General features: G+C 41.1%; 1 protein-coding gene across 4 annotated transcripts in view; it reads right to left on the bottom strand.

Annotated features, from left to right (window-relative positions):
- Positions 1-17,971, bottom strand: part of LOC309528039 (SAM and SH3 domain-containing protein 1-like) — a 540,262-nt gene that overhangs the window by 135,141 nt on the left and 387,150 nt on the right. Inside the window, exon 1 of one of the 4 annotated variants that reach the window (XM_082215202.1) lies at positions 16,273-16,744. The exons of the other annotated variants lie outside the window; for them this stretch is intronic. Within the exon in view, the coding sequence (XP_082071328.1) occupies positions 16,273-16,275 (3 nt within the window). The 5' untranslated portion in view covers positions 16,276-16,744. Of the gene's footprint in view, positions 1-16,272; positions 16,745-17,971 lie in introns of those variants that run through there. 4 annotated transcript variants of the gene reach the window in all.

Genomic DNA, 17,971 nt, shown 5'->3' on the forward strand with positions numbered 1-17,971 from the left:
CAATAGTTGATAAAATTCCATTCCCATTTTCTGTGCCCCCTTTCACTCAAGTTTTCATACATTTTCCTGGGGAGATAGTAAAGATCTACAAAACAAGGACAAGGTTAACTTCAAAGTGTCACAATCTTCATGTACTAATCTAATAGTGCAATCCTATGCATGCTGACTCAGTTAAATTCCCATATTGACATGCATAGAATTGCAGCCTTCATATGCCAGACTAAACAGAGGAAACTGCACCAGCCTGAACAAGAAAAAAATCAAAACAAATTATTTATAATTATTGTTCTGCTTCAATTTATCTATTTGTCTTAAATTCCACTTCACCAAGCCACAAAGATTTACTGGTTACTGCCAACACATTTAACATATTAATAACACAACATGCAGCACTAGACAGTAGTTCAATATTTCTAATCTAATTGTCTGCCAGTTACATCTGTTTCTGGATTAGGATTAATCATCTGGGCCTTTGTTTCCCTTCTTGCCTTGTTTAATGTGAAGAAGAAATAAATGACCGTCTTCCCGAGGACAAATGTGGACTGTTTGCCAATAACAAAATACAGTAACTTGGTATAGAAATTCCAAACGGAAACTAGTATTTTCCTGTTGCAAAAAATTGTTAAGAAAATAAATGCCCTGGGGTTTTTTTATGAAAAAAACAGCAGGAACTATTTGAATTTATTTGCAGTTATGTGAGGTTTTTACTGCCATATTCTTTCCAAGAGCAACTTTTTCAACTGATTGTACAGTGAATAGAATACACTTGAAAACTATCAGTTTCTTGATACATGTATTGTACCTGAAACTGGTTTAATCCAAGCTTCTTCTAGTGACTTTAATAATTTCTAGGTCTTCATCTATTGTTCACAATCAAGTGCATAAGGCAGCAATCCTAACCCCCTATTTTTGCTGCTGGAGAGGGTTAGGCTATAGTAGGGTGTTCTTGTCCACTGGCCTCCACCAGTGAAGAAGTCTTCTCTGTGGCGATGGAAACATTGTAGATTGATGTTAAAACCAAGTGACGTTACCACCAACTGTAGCCAGCAGAAGGTCCTGAAATAATGTTTTACAGGGCTGTGATTCTGCTAGATCCCATGATGTGGGCCCCTCAGCTGTATGAGCCTGGAACTGCTGCAACAAATTTGATACCCACCACTCATAGAGCTTTGGATCTGGCAGCTGATCCACTGCTCTGCTGCTCCTAGCAACATTGATCGCTCTATCCAACAATGAAAAATCAAGAACAATCCATAGAGTGTATCTGTCTGTCCACCTTTGTATAGCAACACGGAAAGTTTGTGATATTGTATTATAACCCACATGAACAGACAGTCTAATTACTTCAAACTTTAGGAAGCAGAAGGAGACTTCTTTCCTTGTGTGCAGACCAATGTCATGACACCAAAAGAGAGATTTTCCCCTTTCATAAATCAAAGAAGAATTGCAGGTCTCATGTCCTAAAATATTGAAGGTAGGGATTTGGAATGGGGTATAGTTTTAAAAAGCAGCTGCTTCCATTTAGGACAGCTCAGCTGGAAAGTAAATGTGCCTGTCAAACAGTAATTAAAGTGAGAAGAGGCCTTATATCACTAACTGTGGATTTTCAGGACTCACCAATCAACTTACTCGATTTTTTAAAAAAGAGACAGAAAGGCAAGTGAATACAGGCTTAAGCACTCCTCAGAACGTATCTTCAAGCTATTCTCTCAATTAATATTTTGAGGAGTTACTGAAGAGAAGGATTATTATTATGGGGGAAGGATGAGCGGGAGGAATTTTTCTCTCCACGACCAGTCAAACGCATCAGTGATAATACAAAAGCTTTTCAAGTTCTGTTAAGATGCATTTCTAGGGAAGTTTTTTTTAAAAAAGAAAAAGTTTGACCTTCAAGAGTAGACTCTTGCTATGTTTTTTTTAAAGCACTCCCATCCCCCAAAGCATACAAAACTTTGCATCTGTTGCAAGGACTGGCTCGATAATCACATTTAATTAAAGAATGCAGTTTTTACCTAATTTATGGAACATTCTTTTTGTCATGATATGCTTGGTGGAAACTAATTTGATGTGTTGCTGTTCAAAGGTTATTGGCATATTCTTTCAGTATTTAGTCACACACCTTTTTTTTTTAATTGGTTATATAAGCTTTATATGACGTACAGTCAATCCTGACATCCAGTTAAGCTTCCACATGCGTATCAGTTGCTGGATCAGGAACTGTGACTGGCATCCCACTGCCCCCAAAGCAGCTGCAGTGGCAGGTTCCCTTCTGGATGCTTAGGTGAGGAAGGTCACAAATTCAGCTTCAAGTGTGCCTATATACTTGCACAGATGCCTGGGTGGTGGGGTTAGATGTTGGGTTATTTAAGCCCACGCCATCTCTCATTCAGTGTCTTTGGCTTATCTGTACCCACTCCTCCCACCCTTTATTCCAGGGGTCGGCAACCTAAGGCCCATGGGCCACAAGCGGCCCACAGGGGTTATTTTACCGGCCCACGATCCACCCCCGAACCGAGCTGCCCGCGCGGCACGTCCCCACGCACTGCACTAAACCGGCGCAGCACAGTGCAGGGACCCACTTTCGTGGCACAGGAAATGGCGTCTGCGCAGACGCTGGAAATCGCAGGCGGGCACGCTCATGGGATCTGGCCCATGGAGGGGGTTCTGTGGCAGTGAACCAGCCCAGGTAAGGTAGCCTTGCCAACCCCTGCTTTATTCGATATAGGCATTTTCTGGTCACTGTCTGGGAATGAGTAGGCATTCCCCCCCCCATCAGCTGACTGGCCTTGGTACCTCCCCCTCCCCTTTCCTACTATGTACTCATTGGGTGGTGGGTGCACTTAACAGATTTCAGTCATTAAATTGATTAAATCAACCTATTTGAATGTAGGTGTGGGAAAGTCATTCGGTAGTTAAGGTTTGGTGAGCACTCTTAGGCACCTTTAAGAGTGAAGCTCAAGAAAAGTGGTAGGGAAAACACAACCCCATGATTTCCTATGGCAGATCTGTTGTTAAATTAATCAGTGTAGCCCAGATCACCCAACCTTTGTGTCTTACCACCTTAATACATTGCGTGGTTGCAAGTCTGATGGACATCCAAATGCCAGTGTTGCCTGTCTATACTTAATTACATTCAAATGTAGTCAGATTGGCACCTTCACCCACATTGTAGTGCAATTAGCCATGTTTCTTGTAAAAACACAAACACACAACAGCAGCAGCAGCAACAACTGAGGCTATTTACGTTTTAACTGTGCTTATATTATGCTATTCTTTGCATGAATAATACAGAAAACTAAAACTATTAAAATTTCTCCCCAGTCCAAAATATATCAGAAAGGAATTAACAGTTCAATCCTATTGAAGTCTTCTCAGAAGTAAGTTCTTTTCCGTTTAATAAGAATAACTTCTTAGCAAGTGTTTTGGATTGGATCCCAAGTATACCTTGGAAACTGAAAACAATAAACCATTACACTTACTAGGGAATAGGAAGCAAGTCTCATTAAACTCAGTAGGATTCATTTCCCAGCAAACATGCATAGGATTAGACTGCCAACTGACTTGTCCTTTCAATGGCTTAGCCCAGGAAAAGTCATGGCACTTAGGTAAGTAGGGTTAAGATTGCCTCTAAGACTAAACCCCGCTGATTTCAATAATGCTTACTTTTGAGTAGACATATTAGCTGAATTAGGCTGCAGCAGTGGTTTTCAGCCTTGAATGATGGTCAGGGGTGCTGCAGGCAACGCTAGCCTCTGTCCCTCTTTCCTTCCTTCCCTCCCTCCTCTGATGCCCTATTGCATCTCTGCCTTCCAAAGGCTTGCACAGCTGTTTGTTGCAGCAGCCCTGGCTACAAGCTCCCCAAATGAATGGTGCCTCTGGGACTGTTCAGGGGGTGCTGGTTGCCAGGAACTAAGGCAGCCTCAGAGCAAGCAAGCACGCGAGGGAGTCCAGGCAGCCAGTCTGCCAGCCCTTGCTGTTGGGAATGGACAGTCAAGTCCCAGGCCCCTGTGGCAGTGTGAAGAGATACTTCTTTTTGGGGTGGGGTGTGCAGCTCAGAGACCAAGGGCAGCAGCAGCGGCTGCCCGGAGGACTCCCAAGGAGAGGGGAGAGGAAGCTACAGGAACACTCCACAAGGGAGGGTGTTTGAAAAAGCGTGAGAGGCTGCCATCTCTGCAGGCAAGGGGTGACATAACTGGGCTCCTGAGCCCCACAGGGGTGCCGCAGAAAGAACGTAGTTGGTCAAGGGAGCCGTGGACCCCAAAAGGTTGAAAACCCCTGGGCTACAGTATCTCAGTGCTGTGCAGTGAAAAATGAGGACAAAAATGGGGATAGCAACTATATTTTTAAAACTAGAAACTTCTGTTTACAAGGCGGATGCTTTTCCTGGAATTGGCTTCTCCTGTTTGAGAGGCTTCCTAACCAATGTAGGAGAATTGCTTGCATCTGAAATATACCAGTTCCCAAAATAGTGTGTAAATATTTGATATTCTTAGAACACAGGCAATGTGGAGAATATGCAGTCATTTCATTTGCTCTCATTTAGAACTGACTGCCATATTAATGAATCAAAAGGTCTGATTTTTTTTATTGCTGCAGCTCCAACTGATGATAAAAATCTGTATGCATGATGTACACAAATCTGTGTGACCCTCAGGAAAGCTCACAAAGCTGGTTGAAAAGAGGCAACATTTACATAAGAAAATCTGGAATAATTTTATAATACACATTGTTCTTAATATCTTATGCATATCTGTTTCAAGTGGAATCTGCAACAAAATGCTGCTCTGGTTTCATTTGGGAGGCAGATCATGATTTAAATTTAATACAGTGGTACCTCGGGATGCGAACGGGATCCGTTCCGGAGCCCCATTCGCATCCTGAACAGAACGTAAGACACGATAGCGTGTCTGTGCGTGTCGCCGCTTCCGCGCATGCGTGTGATGTCATTTTGACCGTCTGCGCATGCGCAAGCAGCGAAACCTGGAAGTAACGTGCTCCGTTACTTCCAGGTCGCCGTGGAGCGCAACCCAAAAATACTTATCCTGAAGTGTATTTATCCCGAGGTATGACTGTAAATGATGATTAATAAGTATGGCACTGAGATGTGCTCCTGTTCAGGGTTCAAGGCTATTCCCTTCTCCAAGATACTCATTTCCACTCTTCCCATTTTTCCTATCCCAACGGATACTCAGCATTCTGTGGCCACTGAGCAAGGTCATTTCTCACTAGGTTGTTTGGGTTAAAGTTTTGTTTATTTTGCTGCCTTAGGTTTCTTCTCACTAAAGGTTTTGGGTTTTTTCTGGAACCCTGGGTGTTCCCTCGTTTCTCAGCGGTACTGCTTTGGCTAGAATCCTGTTAACACTCAGCTATAAGACTGATATTGAAGGAAGAGTGCCTGCACCTCTGAATTTACTGTCGCACCACCAAATTACTCAAATTCACAGAGGATAAGGCTATAAATCACTACTAGTCATGAGGGCTATGAACTATGTCCAGTATCAGAGGAAGTATACCTCTCTGCATATCAGTTGCTGGAGGAGCATAAACAGGACAGAGCTATTGTACTCACATCCTGGGGCTTCCCAAAGGCATCTACTTGGCCACAATGAGAATAGAGATCTTTGGTCTGATCCAATAGGGCTCTTCTAAGTCACTGGAACCACTCATCAAATTTGCAGATGACACCAAAGTGAGAGGGGGCAGCCAATGCTGCAGAAGACAGAATCAGGATTCAAGATGACCTTAACAGACTGGAGAACTGGGCCAAAAATAACAAAATGAATTTCAACAGAGACAAGTGTAAGGTTCTACACTTAAGCAGGAAGAGCCACCTGCACAAATATAAGGTGGAGGGCACCTGGCTTGCCAATAGTACACGTGAAAATGATATACTGTAGGGGTCTTAGTAGACCACAAACTTAACATGAGTAAAAAATGTGATGCAGCAGCAAAACAAAGTGAATGCTATTCTAGGCTGCATCAACAGAAGTATAGTGTCCTGATCAAGAGAAGTAATAGTACCACTCTACTCTGTCTTTCTCAGACCACATCTGGAGTACTGTGTCCAGTTCTGGGTACCTAAGATTAAGAAGGATATTGACAAGTTGGAACACGTGCAGAAGAGGGTGAATGTTTGAGTGAGTTGGGTATGTTTAGCCTGGAAAAGAGGAGAGGAGATATGATAGCCATTTTCAACAATCTGGGCTGTCACATGGAAGATGGAGCAAGCTTGTTTCCTCCTGCTCCAGAAGCTAAGACCCAAACCAATGGATTCAAGTTACAAGAAAGGAGATTCCAACTAAATATCTGGAAGAGCTGTTCAACAGTTGAATGGGCTCCATCAGGAGGCGATAGACTCTCCTACCTTTGAGGTTTAAAGCAGGGATTGGATGACCACCTGTTATGTATGATGTAGTTGAGACCCCCACATTGCAGGAGGTTGGATTAGATGACCCTCGGGATCCCTTCAAACTACAATTCTATGACTTTTACATTTACTAATTAAACTCAGCAGCACAGCATCTTGTGTTGTGTGCTAGTGTTCCACCATTTGTGTTAAACTAGTTTTTCCCTTAGGCTGTACCTGTGCAAGTCATTACACATTATAATGTGTCTGTAATGAATACTGCAGAACATGGCAAGCCATGAAGCAAGTTTTAACTGCACTTTTCAGTAGAGCATGACATCACGGAGGGAGTCTGTGGGTGTACATGAATGTATGTGCAAAGCTGTGATGATTCAAGCTCCCTTAGAAATAGAGCTAGAGAAATACAGCAGGTCACATTATTAGACTGTCAGTGTATAGACAAGATGGTTGGACAAATCTGGTTTTATGTAATTGATATGATTGTGGATGACAGTTGCCAGAGGGGCAGCCTGAAGCTAAAGGAAGACAAATTCTCATACACAGTATGTTTCAGCAGGGCAGGATCCATTCAGTTACAGCTGCCAGGGGGCAAGGATTTGTTACTAGCTCGCATATACTCTGCAATTAAAATGTATTCATGCTTGGGATATTGCCATTCCTTTGTGTGTCTTGACTTGATCCCAGCTTTGCTAGTTTTGAATTAAAATGTCTCAGGGTTATAAGGCTCTAACACGTCTGCTGATTGTGTGATTTCAATTGTTGCTTTTTAGGTAGCTTTCATGTGCTTTTGAGTCATGCAGAAGTCGTGCTTTGAAAGACATGCCAAGGAACTCACTACCAAGTATGCTGACTTTCCCCACTTTTGTATTATGTATATACAGTACTTACATGTATTTGCAAGATGTTTCTACAAGTGCCTCACTAAGGGAGGACATTCAGTTCTGTGCAGACCAGCTGTGAATACTTATTTTCAAAAAGTGTAGATGCATAAGCTCTGCATCCATAAAAGGAATATCAAGCCACAAAGTAAAAAAACAAAGGCATTAAAAATCATGATCACATGCTATATGACTATGTCCCACTGTGATCATGTAATTCAGCCTGTGCCCTTCCCCAAACTGCACCATTAAGGTGAATAAGGGAGACCTACTTTCATAATCGGGACGCGGGTGGCGCTGTGGGTTAAAGCCTCAGCGCCTAGGGCTTGCCGATCGAAAGGTCGGCAGTTCGAATCCCCGCGGCGGGGTGCGCTCCCGCTGCTCGGTCCCAGCGCCTGCCAACCTAGCAGTTCGAAAGCACCCCCGGGTGCAAGTAGATAAATAGGTACCGCTTACCAGCGGGAAGGTAAACGGCGTTCCGTGTGCTGCGCTGGCTCGCCAGATGCAGCTTTGTCACGCTGGCCACGTGACCCGGAAGTGTCTCCGGACAGCGCTGGCCCCCGGCCAATAGATGTGAGATGGGCGCACAAACCCCAGAGTCTGTCAAGACTGGCCCGTTCGGGCAGGGGTACCTTTACCTTTACCTTTACTTTCATAATCACCCTGGGGGCCCATAGCTCCAGGCAGATGAGAGAAGATGGTTCCAAATGCAGTCCATATCCTGTCCTGGGTCCGCTAGCTCTGAGCTGCAGGCCTTGGGAGCTTCCTATCACTCTCAAAGGTGCCTAAGGGGTTCACCTAGTTGACCTTACCAGGCTCTCTTTCTTTCCTGCAGTTTCCTGGCAAATTAACCTGTTTAAATACAGCATTCACACTGCAACCAGTCCAGCAAGACACACTGTGGAATGGCTAAAAAACCCACACACAGATTCCTGCTTGGTCCCAAGGGGTGGGTACATGGGTGCCAATGATCAAAGGAGGATGGGTGGACAGTGGGTGCTTATATAAGTATGGCCACCCTACCTTCTTCTGCCTTTGTCATGCACAACATATACAACATCCACATGTTCATGACCCAGCACGCCAGCGCATGGCTCAGACATTCAACCCCAAATCATAAACATGCTATGTGACCCAATGCTGAGATCTGGAGCACAGAGTGGGAAATATAGAAAGTTATGTAACTCTGCATGTAATGAGTACTTAAATTTACGAACATTTTTTGTAACCTACACAACTATTTCTACACATAATGTTTATGTGGTCAATAAACTACAGATGTGAACATGCAGCCTGGAGTCTTCGTCTTTGACCTGGATTCAAATCCAGAATAAGAGTTATACATCATAATAAAGAACATTATTTTGCAAGTTACCAGTACTCATGAGTGTACTTAGATTGCCTGCCGCCAGGCTGCAGGGCCTTACCGATTTAAGGGTTAAGAAGTTCCTAGAATCACCATGCTTTTTAAAAAAATAAAACAAAACTTCCTTGTAGAAACAAATACAATTAAGTGAAAGATGTTTTATGTGTGATGCCTAGAATAATAATAAAACCATGAAAACAAAGTATGTTCTTATTTTAGAAGTTCTCTGTCTCTGGCAAGCTAGTTAACAGGATACCGGTATTTATCTCAAGGAAAAAGAAGTCACTTTAAGTCCAATGCCCATATAATTTCAGACACTGAGAATCTAATGTTAAGACCCCATCAAATGGATGCACCATTAAGATGACACCCCATCTGCTCAGCAAATGTCCAAATCCGCAAAGCACCTGCTTAGGGTGGAGAAAGAGCAAACACTCTGCTACAGGTCTTGGTATTTCTATAATACAAAGCAACTCTTGTGCTAGCTTTTACCACAGCAGTCGTCCTGGGAAAGTTTTGGAATATTTCTACCATACAGTTTAATCCTGTGAGTGAAACAGACTTTAAATAGCATCCTGTGATTACTAATGTAGCGCTACTATAATATGGCCCTGAGAGTTTTTAAAAAAATAATGAACTTTAACTGATTTTAGAAGAAAAAGCTTAATTCATCAACATTTTGGGTTGGTTTTCTGGGGGGACGTGGGTCATGTCAAATGAGCTCCTCTCTCTATTTCAATTTACCTGGTGAACATTTGGTTACTCTTTATCTGTTGAAATGCATATAGGGTGAAAGATCTGTCTTCTTGGCAAATGGTTTGGGATTCAAAAGATGTGCCTTGAAGGGAAAAATTATGCAGCTCATGCAGTGCTGCCTGAGAACCAGTGACTTGTGGCAGACCACACAAACCTCAGTAAAGTCCCTGATTATATTAAAGCTTATACAATTTTCTCTTTTCCAAATGTTACTGTTGTCTCCGAGATGTAAAGATGCAAAATAGCTTCATCTGTAAATGTTAACCACTAAAAAGAAAAAAGAAAAAAACAGTACGGTAATTAAGATCCTGTCTATAAGCAGAATGGAGCTGAATGGCTTTGTAGCTTGCATGTCTGATTTGGTCATTTTACTATGGTAAGTGGAACAATTTAAACAGGTGTACCATTTTGTCAGGTCACAAAGCTCCTTACTGATGGAGTACTTATTAGCCTTCCTATCAGGGTTAGTCAGGCTGGAGAAACTCTCAAAGGAGGTTCTCGAAGGAGGTGGCACTGTGGTCTAAACCACAGAGCCTAGGGCTTGCCGATCAGAAGGCTGGCGGTTTGAATCCCCGTGACGGGGTGAGCTCCCGTTGCTTGGTCCCAGCTCCTGCCCACCTAGCAGTTTGAAAGCACATCAAAGTGCAAGTAGATAAATAGGTACCGCTCCAGCGGGAAGGTAAATGGCATTTCCGTGTGCTGCTCTGGTTTGCCAGAAGTGGCTTAGTCATGCTGGCCATATGACCTGGAAGCTGTACGCCGGCTCCCGCAGCCAGTAAAGCGAGATGAGTGCCACAACCCCAGAGTCATCAGCGACTGGACCTAATGGTCAGGGGTCCTTTTACCTTTACCATTTGTCTGATCACAAAGCTCCTTACTGATGGAGTACTTATTAGCCTTCCTCTCGGGGTTAGTCAGGCTGGAGAAACTCTCAGAGGACACCAGAAGGCAGTGGTTGCACACTGCATAGAGTCAGAAGCCGTAATGGGCTTTCTTTCAGCAGTTTGTCCACAATTCATTGGTATTCAGAAGTGTGTTACCTCTGATCCAGGAGCTAACATATAGCCATCGTGAATATGTACCATCAATATATTCTACTTCTGCTGTTGGAAGCAGAGGTACTCTGAATCTTAGTTGGAAATAAATATTTATCACTAATAAAGTTTAATTGCTCTGCATGAACATAATTTTTCTTTATACAATGTTATATGGTTGGTAATTGACCCTGAATCATTTGGCAGAGATATACCCAAGTGATAGTGATATATGCTGGAAATCAGGAGGGAATGCACCAGACTATATACATATATGATGGAAGTTTCTAAAAATCATATATACAGAAATGAGTGGTTATCACATAACAAGATCAATGACAAATTCTTCTGCATTATCTTTAAAAATAAGGTGTGACCAGAAGACTATAATTTTGTCTTGCTAACTGCAGCCAAAAGAGCAGCTAAAGTGCATTTACATATTATTCCAACTGTACAGTACAATAATTGTTTAATAAAATATGGCATGTTGCCACAAAACTTATAACTAAATAAATAAACAAAATTTGTGATGAGTTCTCCCACCTTCCCCCCAAAAAAGCACAGTTACTAATTATTATTACTAATGAATATGTCTTATATTTACTGACACTCTCAAATAAATCAGCAAGATTGTTATTTTATATGTTTGGTAATTCTATCTTTAATTATGTGTTCCCCAGCTTTCCTGGAACACATATTAAGCATCAGCCAGTAATTCCACAGATATCTCCTGGATCCTATTTTTAAAACTGGTGTTACATTGATCATACTTTCCAAGTATGATGACTGATCATAAGGACAAATTACATATTTTTGTTAGAAGATCAGCAACATTTGTGTTCTTTAAGAACTCTTGAGCGGATGCCAGCTGGACCTAGTGATTTGTTAGTTTTAAATTAATTAATTTTTAAAAATATTTATTAAATATTTCTTAGTTTACAAAATACATGCATTGTCTCTTTTCTCAAGTTGTGCATTACTTAGGCTTAGAACTCCATCTCTTATCACTGCTATGTCCCACATTTCCTTACACTCCCTTCCCGAGAAAGTGAATTTAGCCACAAGCATCTGTTCTACATCTTCCAGTGCGAAGATACAAAGAACTCATCCAGCTTTTCTGTAATCTCCTTCTACTCCTTTAGAACACCTTTGACTTCCTTGTTTTCTTAAAGGCCCAACTGCAGTTTCCTATTTCTAATGTATTTAAATATTTTTCTATTCTTAGTCATAATTTTTTTAGTGATCTATTTATTTCACTTATATGCTGCTCTTCATCACAGAATAATAATAAAAAATGGTGATATGTTGCTCAAGCTCAGCCCCATTCAGAATACAGGAAGTTAGGATTTTTTTGCCCCAATGTATAAGTAGCTCTTTATGCTTGCATAGAATAACATTGGCTACCTTACTACACCACAAACATTGAATAGGATTTATGCATATTGTAAATTATAGGGCATGAGCCAGTGTGAGATAGTAATTCTAGTGTTTCAGGAGAACTAGGGAGACCCGGGTTCAAATTCTCACTCACCCATACAACTCCCTAGGTGACATAGACCGGATACTATCACAGAGACTAACCTACCGTATTTAACCCTGTAATAACAATAAAGAGTGGATCATGAGATGTACCCTGGGTTCAAGCAAAAAAAAAAAAAAGTTACCCTGTGTATCTGGATGAGTAAAATGTACACATTAATCAAGGTTGTTATGTAGGATTCGAGTATATGCAGATCTCTCTGTGTATATGCAAATATAATTTTGATGACTAATTAAAATAGGTGTGGCCATGTATGTGGGATTTCCTCAGAGTATACTCTCCGGTCTCCATGAAAACTATGCCTTGTTTTTGTTGAAATTTTAATTATAAAAGAAAACAAGATCTTTGCAGATCAAACTGAGTGATTGCTATTTTTGGATCAAGCCCATGAACACAGGGACACACTTTGGCTTTGGGCAACACACATGTTGATTGCTGCAGATCTGGAAGAGCAGACAGATGTAGCAGAAAGTCAAATGGAGTAAATATCCAGATCTTTCTATTCTCTCACAGAAACTGCATAATAGGGCAATGCTTTGATTTTAAATGCTTTTGTTTTAACAATGTTTCTCATTTGTACATGTACACATGTTATGTTGTGTGTGTGTGTGTGTGTGTGTGTGTGTGTGTGTGTGAGAGAGAGAGAGAGAGAGAGAGAGAGAGAGAGAGAGAGGGTTTACTAAAATATTGAAGTGGTTCATTACAGTCAGGGAACATGTGAATTCATGTGTATTATAAAAGCTGTTGTATAAAGACTAGCTGTTTGAAGAAAGTCCCTGATGGAAACAGGATTTTCACAAAGTTAACAAATTGTTGTTTCCAGAATTATTGATTTTAAAGAATGGTTCCTGCGGCAGCAAGCAATGTCCTGGATTGACCTCTAGAGAAAATGCCTACCTTACAACCATCTGAGACATCCATGCCCCTCTTGGAATGAGGTTGTGACAACAACTACAGGTAAGAAAGTATTGGACTGCAGAATCAGTGTTGGCTGCTTTGCTGTGAAGTTTTACATGAAAGCCAACGATGCAAAAAGCTTTTAGTATTATTTGGCAGTACAATGGAAACTTAATTGTCAGGGAATTACCTCACATGCCCCATAAGAAAAACAAGCCCATCAATCTCTTGTGTGATTATTAGTCATGTTTGATCAGCACGGTTGGCTTTTCCAGCCTGTTAGAGTGAACTTATGAACTTATGTAGAACAAATCATGCTGCATTTGATTCATCTCAAGACTCACTGTTATTCAAGTTCAATTTTAGGCAGGTCTTTATTTTTAAATTGCAGAGTTTAAAGATTTCCTCTGAATAAACTGGAGACAGTGGATCTTTTATAATGGCTTATAAACTTTATTTTTGCCCCCGAAGTCACTCCATAGCTGGCTATGAAAGACATTCTAACACTGCCAACCGTTTAGGCTGGCTGGCTCCCAGGTGCTTTTTTAAAGGCCTGTTAAGGGGGAAATGTCACAAAAATAAGCACTCTATTCCATATCCGCTGTACTCTTTCCCCACCTGGCAAAATCGTATTCGGACTTTTGGCCTTCACTATACAAACAAATACAAGAAGAAAGTACATAAATTGTCAAGGAAATTCCCAAGTGTGAACACATGGAAATGTGTCAAATGATCCATGCCTCTGGATGGGGTTTAGCTACAGCACAATGACTTGTGTTGCCTGCATCACAGCTAAGGCATATCCCTCAGATTAGATGTGAGAGGACGCTTATGCCCTATTCAAGTGAGCTGCCCCCATGTTCTATCACGGTTCCTTTCTGTCAAAGATTAATGCTGTATGTGGAGACATGAGGGCGCAGGGCTAGTTGAAGGGCATGTAAATCTGATGTCACATGTTGGGTGGGCCGGTGTGGCTCATTGAAAGCAGTCTCATGGGTCTAAATAAATAGGCCCGTGAACAGGAGGGTTCCCCCCTGCTGCTTTATGCAAGTAAAGGTAATGGGACCCCTGATTATTAGGTCCAGTCGTGACCGACTCTGGGGTTGTGCGCTCATCTCGCTCTATAGGCCGAGGGAGCTGGCGTTTGTCCGCAGCTTCCGGGTCATGTGGCCAGCATGACTAAGCTGCTTCTGGCGAACCAGAGCAGCGTACGGAAATGCCGTTTACCTTCCCGCCGGAGTGGTACCTATTTATCTACTTGCACTTTGACGTGCTTTCGAACTGCTAGGTTGGCAGGAGCAGGGACCAAGCAACGGGAGCTCACCCCGTTGCAGGGATTTGAACCGCCGATCTTCTGATTGGCAAGTCCTAGGCTCTGTGGTTTAACTCACAGCGCCACCCGCGTCCCTTGCTTTATGCTAATGATACCTTTATTAAAAACAACTTTAGAAAGGTCCCAGGGTTGTGAGTATGCTTCAGGTTGGAAGTGAAACATAACAAGAGGGAGGAGGAGAAGAAATAGGGCATGTTGTTGAAGTTCTAATGCCTGCAGTTTAAAAGTTACATTCTTAAGATGGAGTGCAGGAAGAATTCTGTGGACAATTATATTAGTCTCTTGAGTGATGAACAGATTACAGGTTGCGTCAAGGACTACAGAGTCAAAGAAGCAATAGCTGTTCTCTCCACATTTTTCTTTAAAACGTGAAAGAGTTATTTCCAGTTCTGTCCCCAGGATTAAAAGGAGAAAACACACAGTGCTCTTGTGGCATCCAGTATGAGAAAGAGTTATGAGCAAACAGTTAAATTATTCATAACTTTGTGATGTTGTGGTTGGTTCTCTTAAAGATGTGACTGCCCTGTAGCCTTATGATTTTATCTGTCTAACATATATTTATGTAATATTTTACATAGCAATAGTAACCTAGAACCAACACTGTTTAGTACCCAGAAGTAACACAACACACACCAAAAGGAAGTATAGTGGTACCTCAGGTTAGGTACTTAATTCTTTCCGAAGGTCCGTTCTTAACCTGAAGCACCACTTTAGCTAATGGGGCCTCCCGCTGCCGCCGGAGCATGATTTCTGTTCTCATCCTGAAGCAAAGTTCTTAACCTGAGTTACTATTTTTGGGTTAGCGGAGTCTGTAACCTTAAGCGTATGTAACCCGAGGTACCACTGTATAGGCAACACCCTCCCCCATTTACGCTGTGTATATTTGAAACACCATTGAAAATGCCCGCAAACATCACGTTCCGCCCCTGCCCCATCCCATCCCTTTTAGTGACGTTTTCTGGGTTCAGAGCAATGCACAGTTGTGCACATCTTGAACCTGCGTAAATGGGGAGGTTGCCTGTAGTACAGGTATAATAAACATCTTTACTAGGATCAATGTAACAATTTGGTATTTTAAATTTTGAGTTACACTGCATATGCTTTTGCCTCAGGGTCGATGTATGCAACTAGGTAAATAAATTAATGGGGAAATAGTTTCCGGGGGAGGGAATTGTGTTTAATACAGCCTGCAGTTCTTTCAGACCAAATTAGGAAAATGTAGCATCAAAGCCTGCCAAACAAATGTTTGGTTGCATCATTTCATTTGGGATACAAGCTAAATATGGGTAGTTTCCTCCTTTGGCCATGTTTTAAATAAACAACGTTTGAATTAAATATTCCCCCACCCCACCATAATGTATATTGTTATTTATGTAATGCATGTATATTGGTGTGTATGTTAGTACACAAAATGTGTGTGTGTGTGTGTGTGTGTGTGTGTGTGTGTGTGAAAGTATTACAGTAGTTAAGTGTTTGAATAGCATTTGTTGGTTGGGACCTGAACCCTAAATACATTTACTTTGAAGAAAATCGATTTCAGAAAGAGCTTATGTCCAACTAATTGTTCTTAAAATGCCAACCTAAAAGTATTAAAGACCTAATAATGCAACCCTGTTAATTGAGAAGTGTTTAATGCAAAGTTAAAAACTGGCACTCTCTCTCTCAACACTTTACTTTTGTTTCTTTCAACACTATTTAGGTACCATTACCTGAAAATTATTTGGGTTTTTTTGCAGTAAATATATGAGAACTATGCCATGATTTTAGATATTTTACACCCTGAACCTAAACACATTTGCTTGAGAACCTAGTTCACTAAGTGAATCATTTAGTGAATGTAACTAACAATTTAAAATTTACTGAAGTGCAATTGGAGTTGCTGAGCAGTAAACTAAGTATAGGTTTTCTTTCTAAATTTTGCATGAAAGATCAGATTAAAAAATCAAGAAGTTGCATATCCCAAATACATAATCAGTATAAAATGTGGCTGCAATTGACTTTGTGTACATAAATGAAAACACATCTGTGCAAGGAGATCAGTGTTACATGAAGGTTCAAAATATCCCAAACCCAAAATGATCTAAAAGCCATCATTACTTACCATGGCGTGCCAATACAAAAAACAGCTCTCTCTTCCAAAGGCGGCCTTTCAGACACTATTCTGTACTTCACAACGTATTTGCCCATCAGTTAGAAACGACCATCCTCAATACAACTGGCACTTTATTTTATAAACTCCACATTAAGGATAAATGTCATCCGTTGAACCCACATACATCGTCCCGATCAGGGAAAAATAAATCAATACACGCAAAGTGAGAGAAATGCTGTTCAGACACTTCATACAATTCCAGGGAGAGTTAAGGCCTTTCTGGCCTCGCTGGATCTCACTTCAAAGGAAGGCAGGGCCTCCCAGCAGCAGCGAAGCCTCGGGCCTTTTCTTCATCCCCCCCTTCCCCTCCCAGGGCAATCTTAAGTGTCATTTTCAATACCGCTTGCTTACAAACAAACAAATGCAGATGGTGAGAATGGCAGGACTTCCTATGATTAACTGGCTTCCTGGCAATGATCTCTCCCCCTCCCCCTCCCCCATGTCCTGCTGATTCTCTAGCAATGTAGACATTTTTGCTCATTCTAGCTCTAAATTTACCATTGCTGGGACTGTTTTTTGCCAGCCTACCTGATTCTGTAATCCTTTTCATACTACTACTTTTCTTTCCTTATTCCTTTTATTCCAGCTATTATTCAGGATTATTACCAGTGATGGTGATATAGATAATGGCAATTAGGACCAAAATGTGATGCATGCTTACTTGGAAGTAAGTGCTACTCTTTTCAATTGGGTTTACTCTCTGTGTAAATGTGTTTAGGATTTCAGCCTAAGAGAAGCATAAAATATTACAGAGTGGCAAAATTCTCCCTGAAACACTTTGTGCTTGAATATGCATGTCCAAATCCAATTTAGAAGAGGCTCTCATTTATTGTCAACAGCAGGGTTTAACAAGGAACAGGGTCACTCTACAGATGTATCTAATCAGGAATATAGCCCTGTCATATGATAAGAATTATATACCCTCCACAAACTGAATGACCATGAATGTTAAAGAAAAGGCAAGCATTAATTAAAAGCCAACTTAATAATTAATACTAAAAAACACTTCCAAATTTATATTTCTGTCCAAGGCTATATGGGAGGCTGATACATGAACTAAAGGTGATCATGCTCATGTTAGGATTGTTATAAAAGATCCTATGTGCAATTAAATATATTGCCATACTTTTTCTCCAAGATGACAAATTCTGAATAAGTAATATTTGATTACCATCTCTCTATAAAGGCTGCAGTGCAAAGCCTGCTTGCTATAAACTATGTTCCATTAATCTCAGTGGGATTTATTTCCATGTAGACACATTCAAGGTGAGAATGAAAACACCCTTTTAGCATTCATGACTCCCAAGTGAATTCCCTCCCTCACTTTTGTCTCTTTGTCTTACAGTTCTTAAAACAAAGTACCTTTTATTGTTATGTGCTAGTTCAAATTGGCAGTGTAAAATACTTTTATTAGCATTCCACAATAGTGAACAACCATAGACTTAAAGATTTATAGTATTCCATATTCTGCTTTCTGTATTTCTTTTTAAATAAACTACAATGCTAAGAAGTACTCAGGCTCCAAGATTAGAATCCTGCTATCAGAACGAAGAATGAATCTATTCTATGCAATAAATAAATAAATGCCTTTATTGTTCATTTGTTTCAGCTGTTTCATGACTATGCTGCTCTTCGAGCTCCAAAAACA

Source organism: Podarcis vaucheri, assembly GCF_965113315.1.
Source record: "Podarcis vaucheri genome assembly, chromosome: 3".
Lineage (NCBI taxonomy): Eukaryota > Metazoa > Chordata > Lepidosauria > Squamata > Lacertidae > Podarcis > Podarcis vaucheri.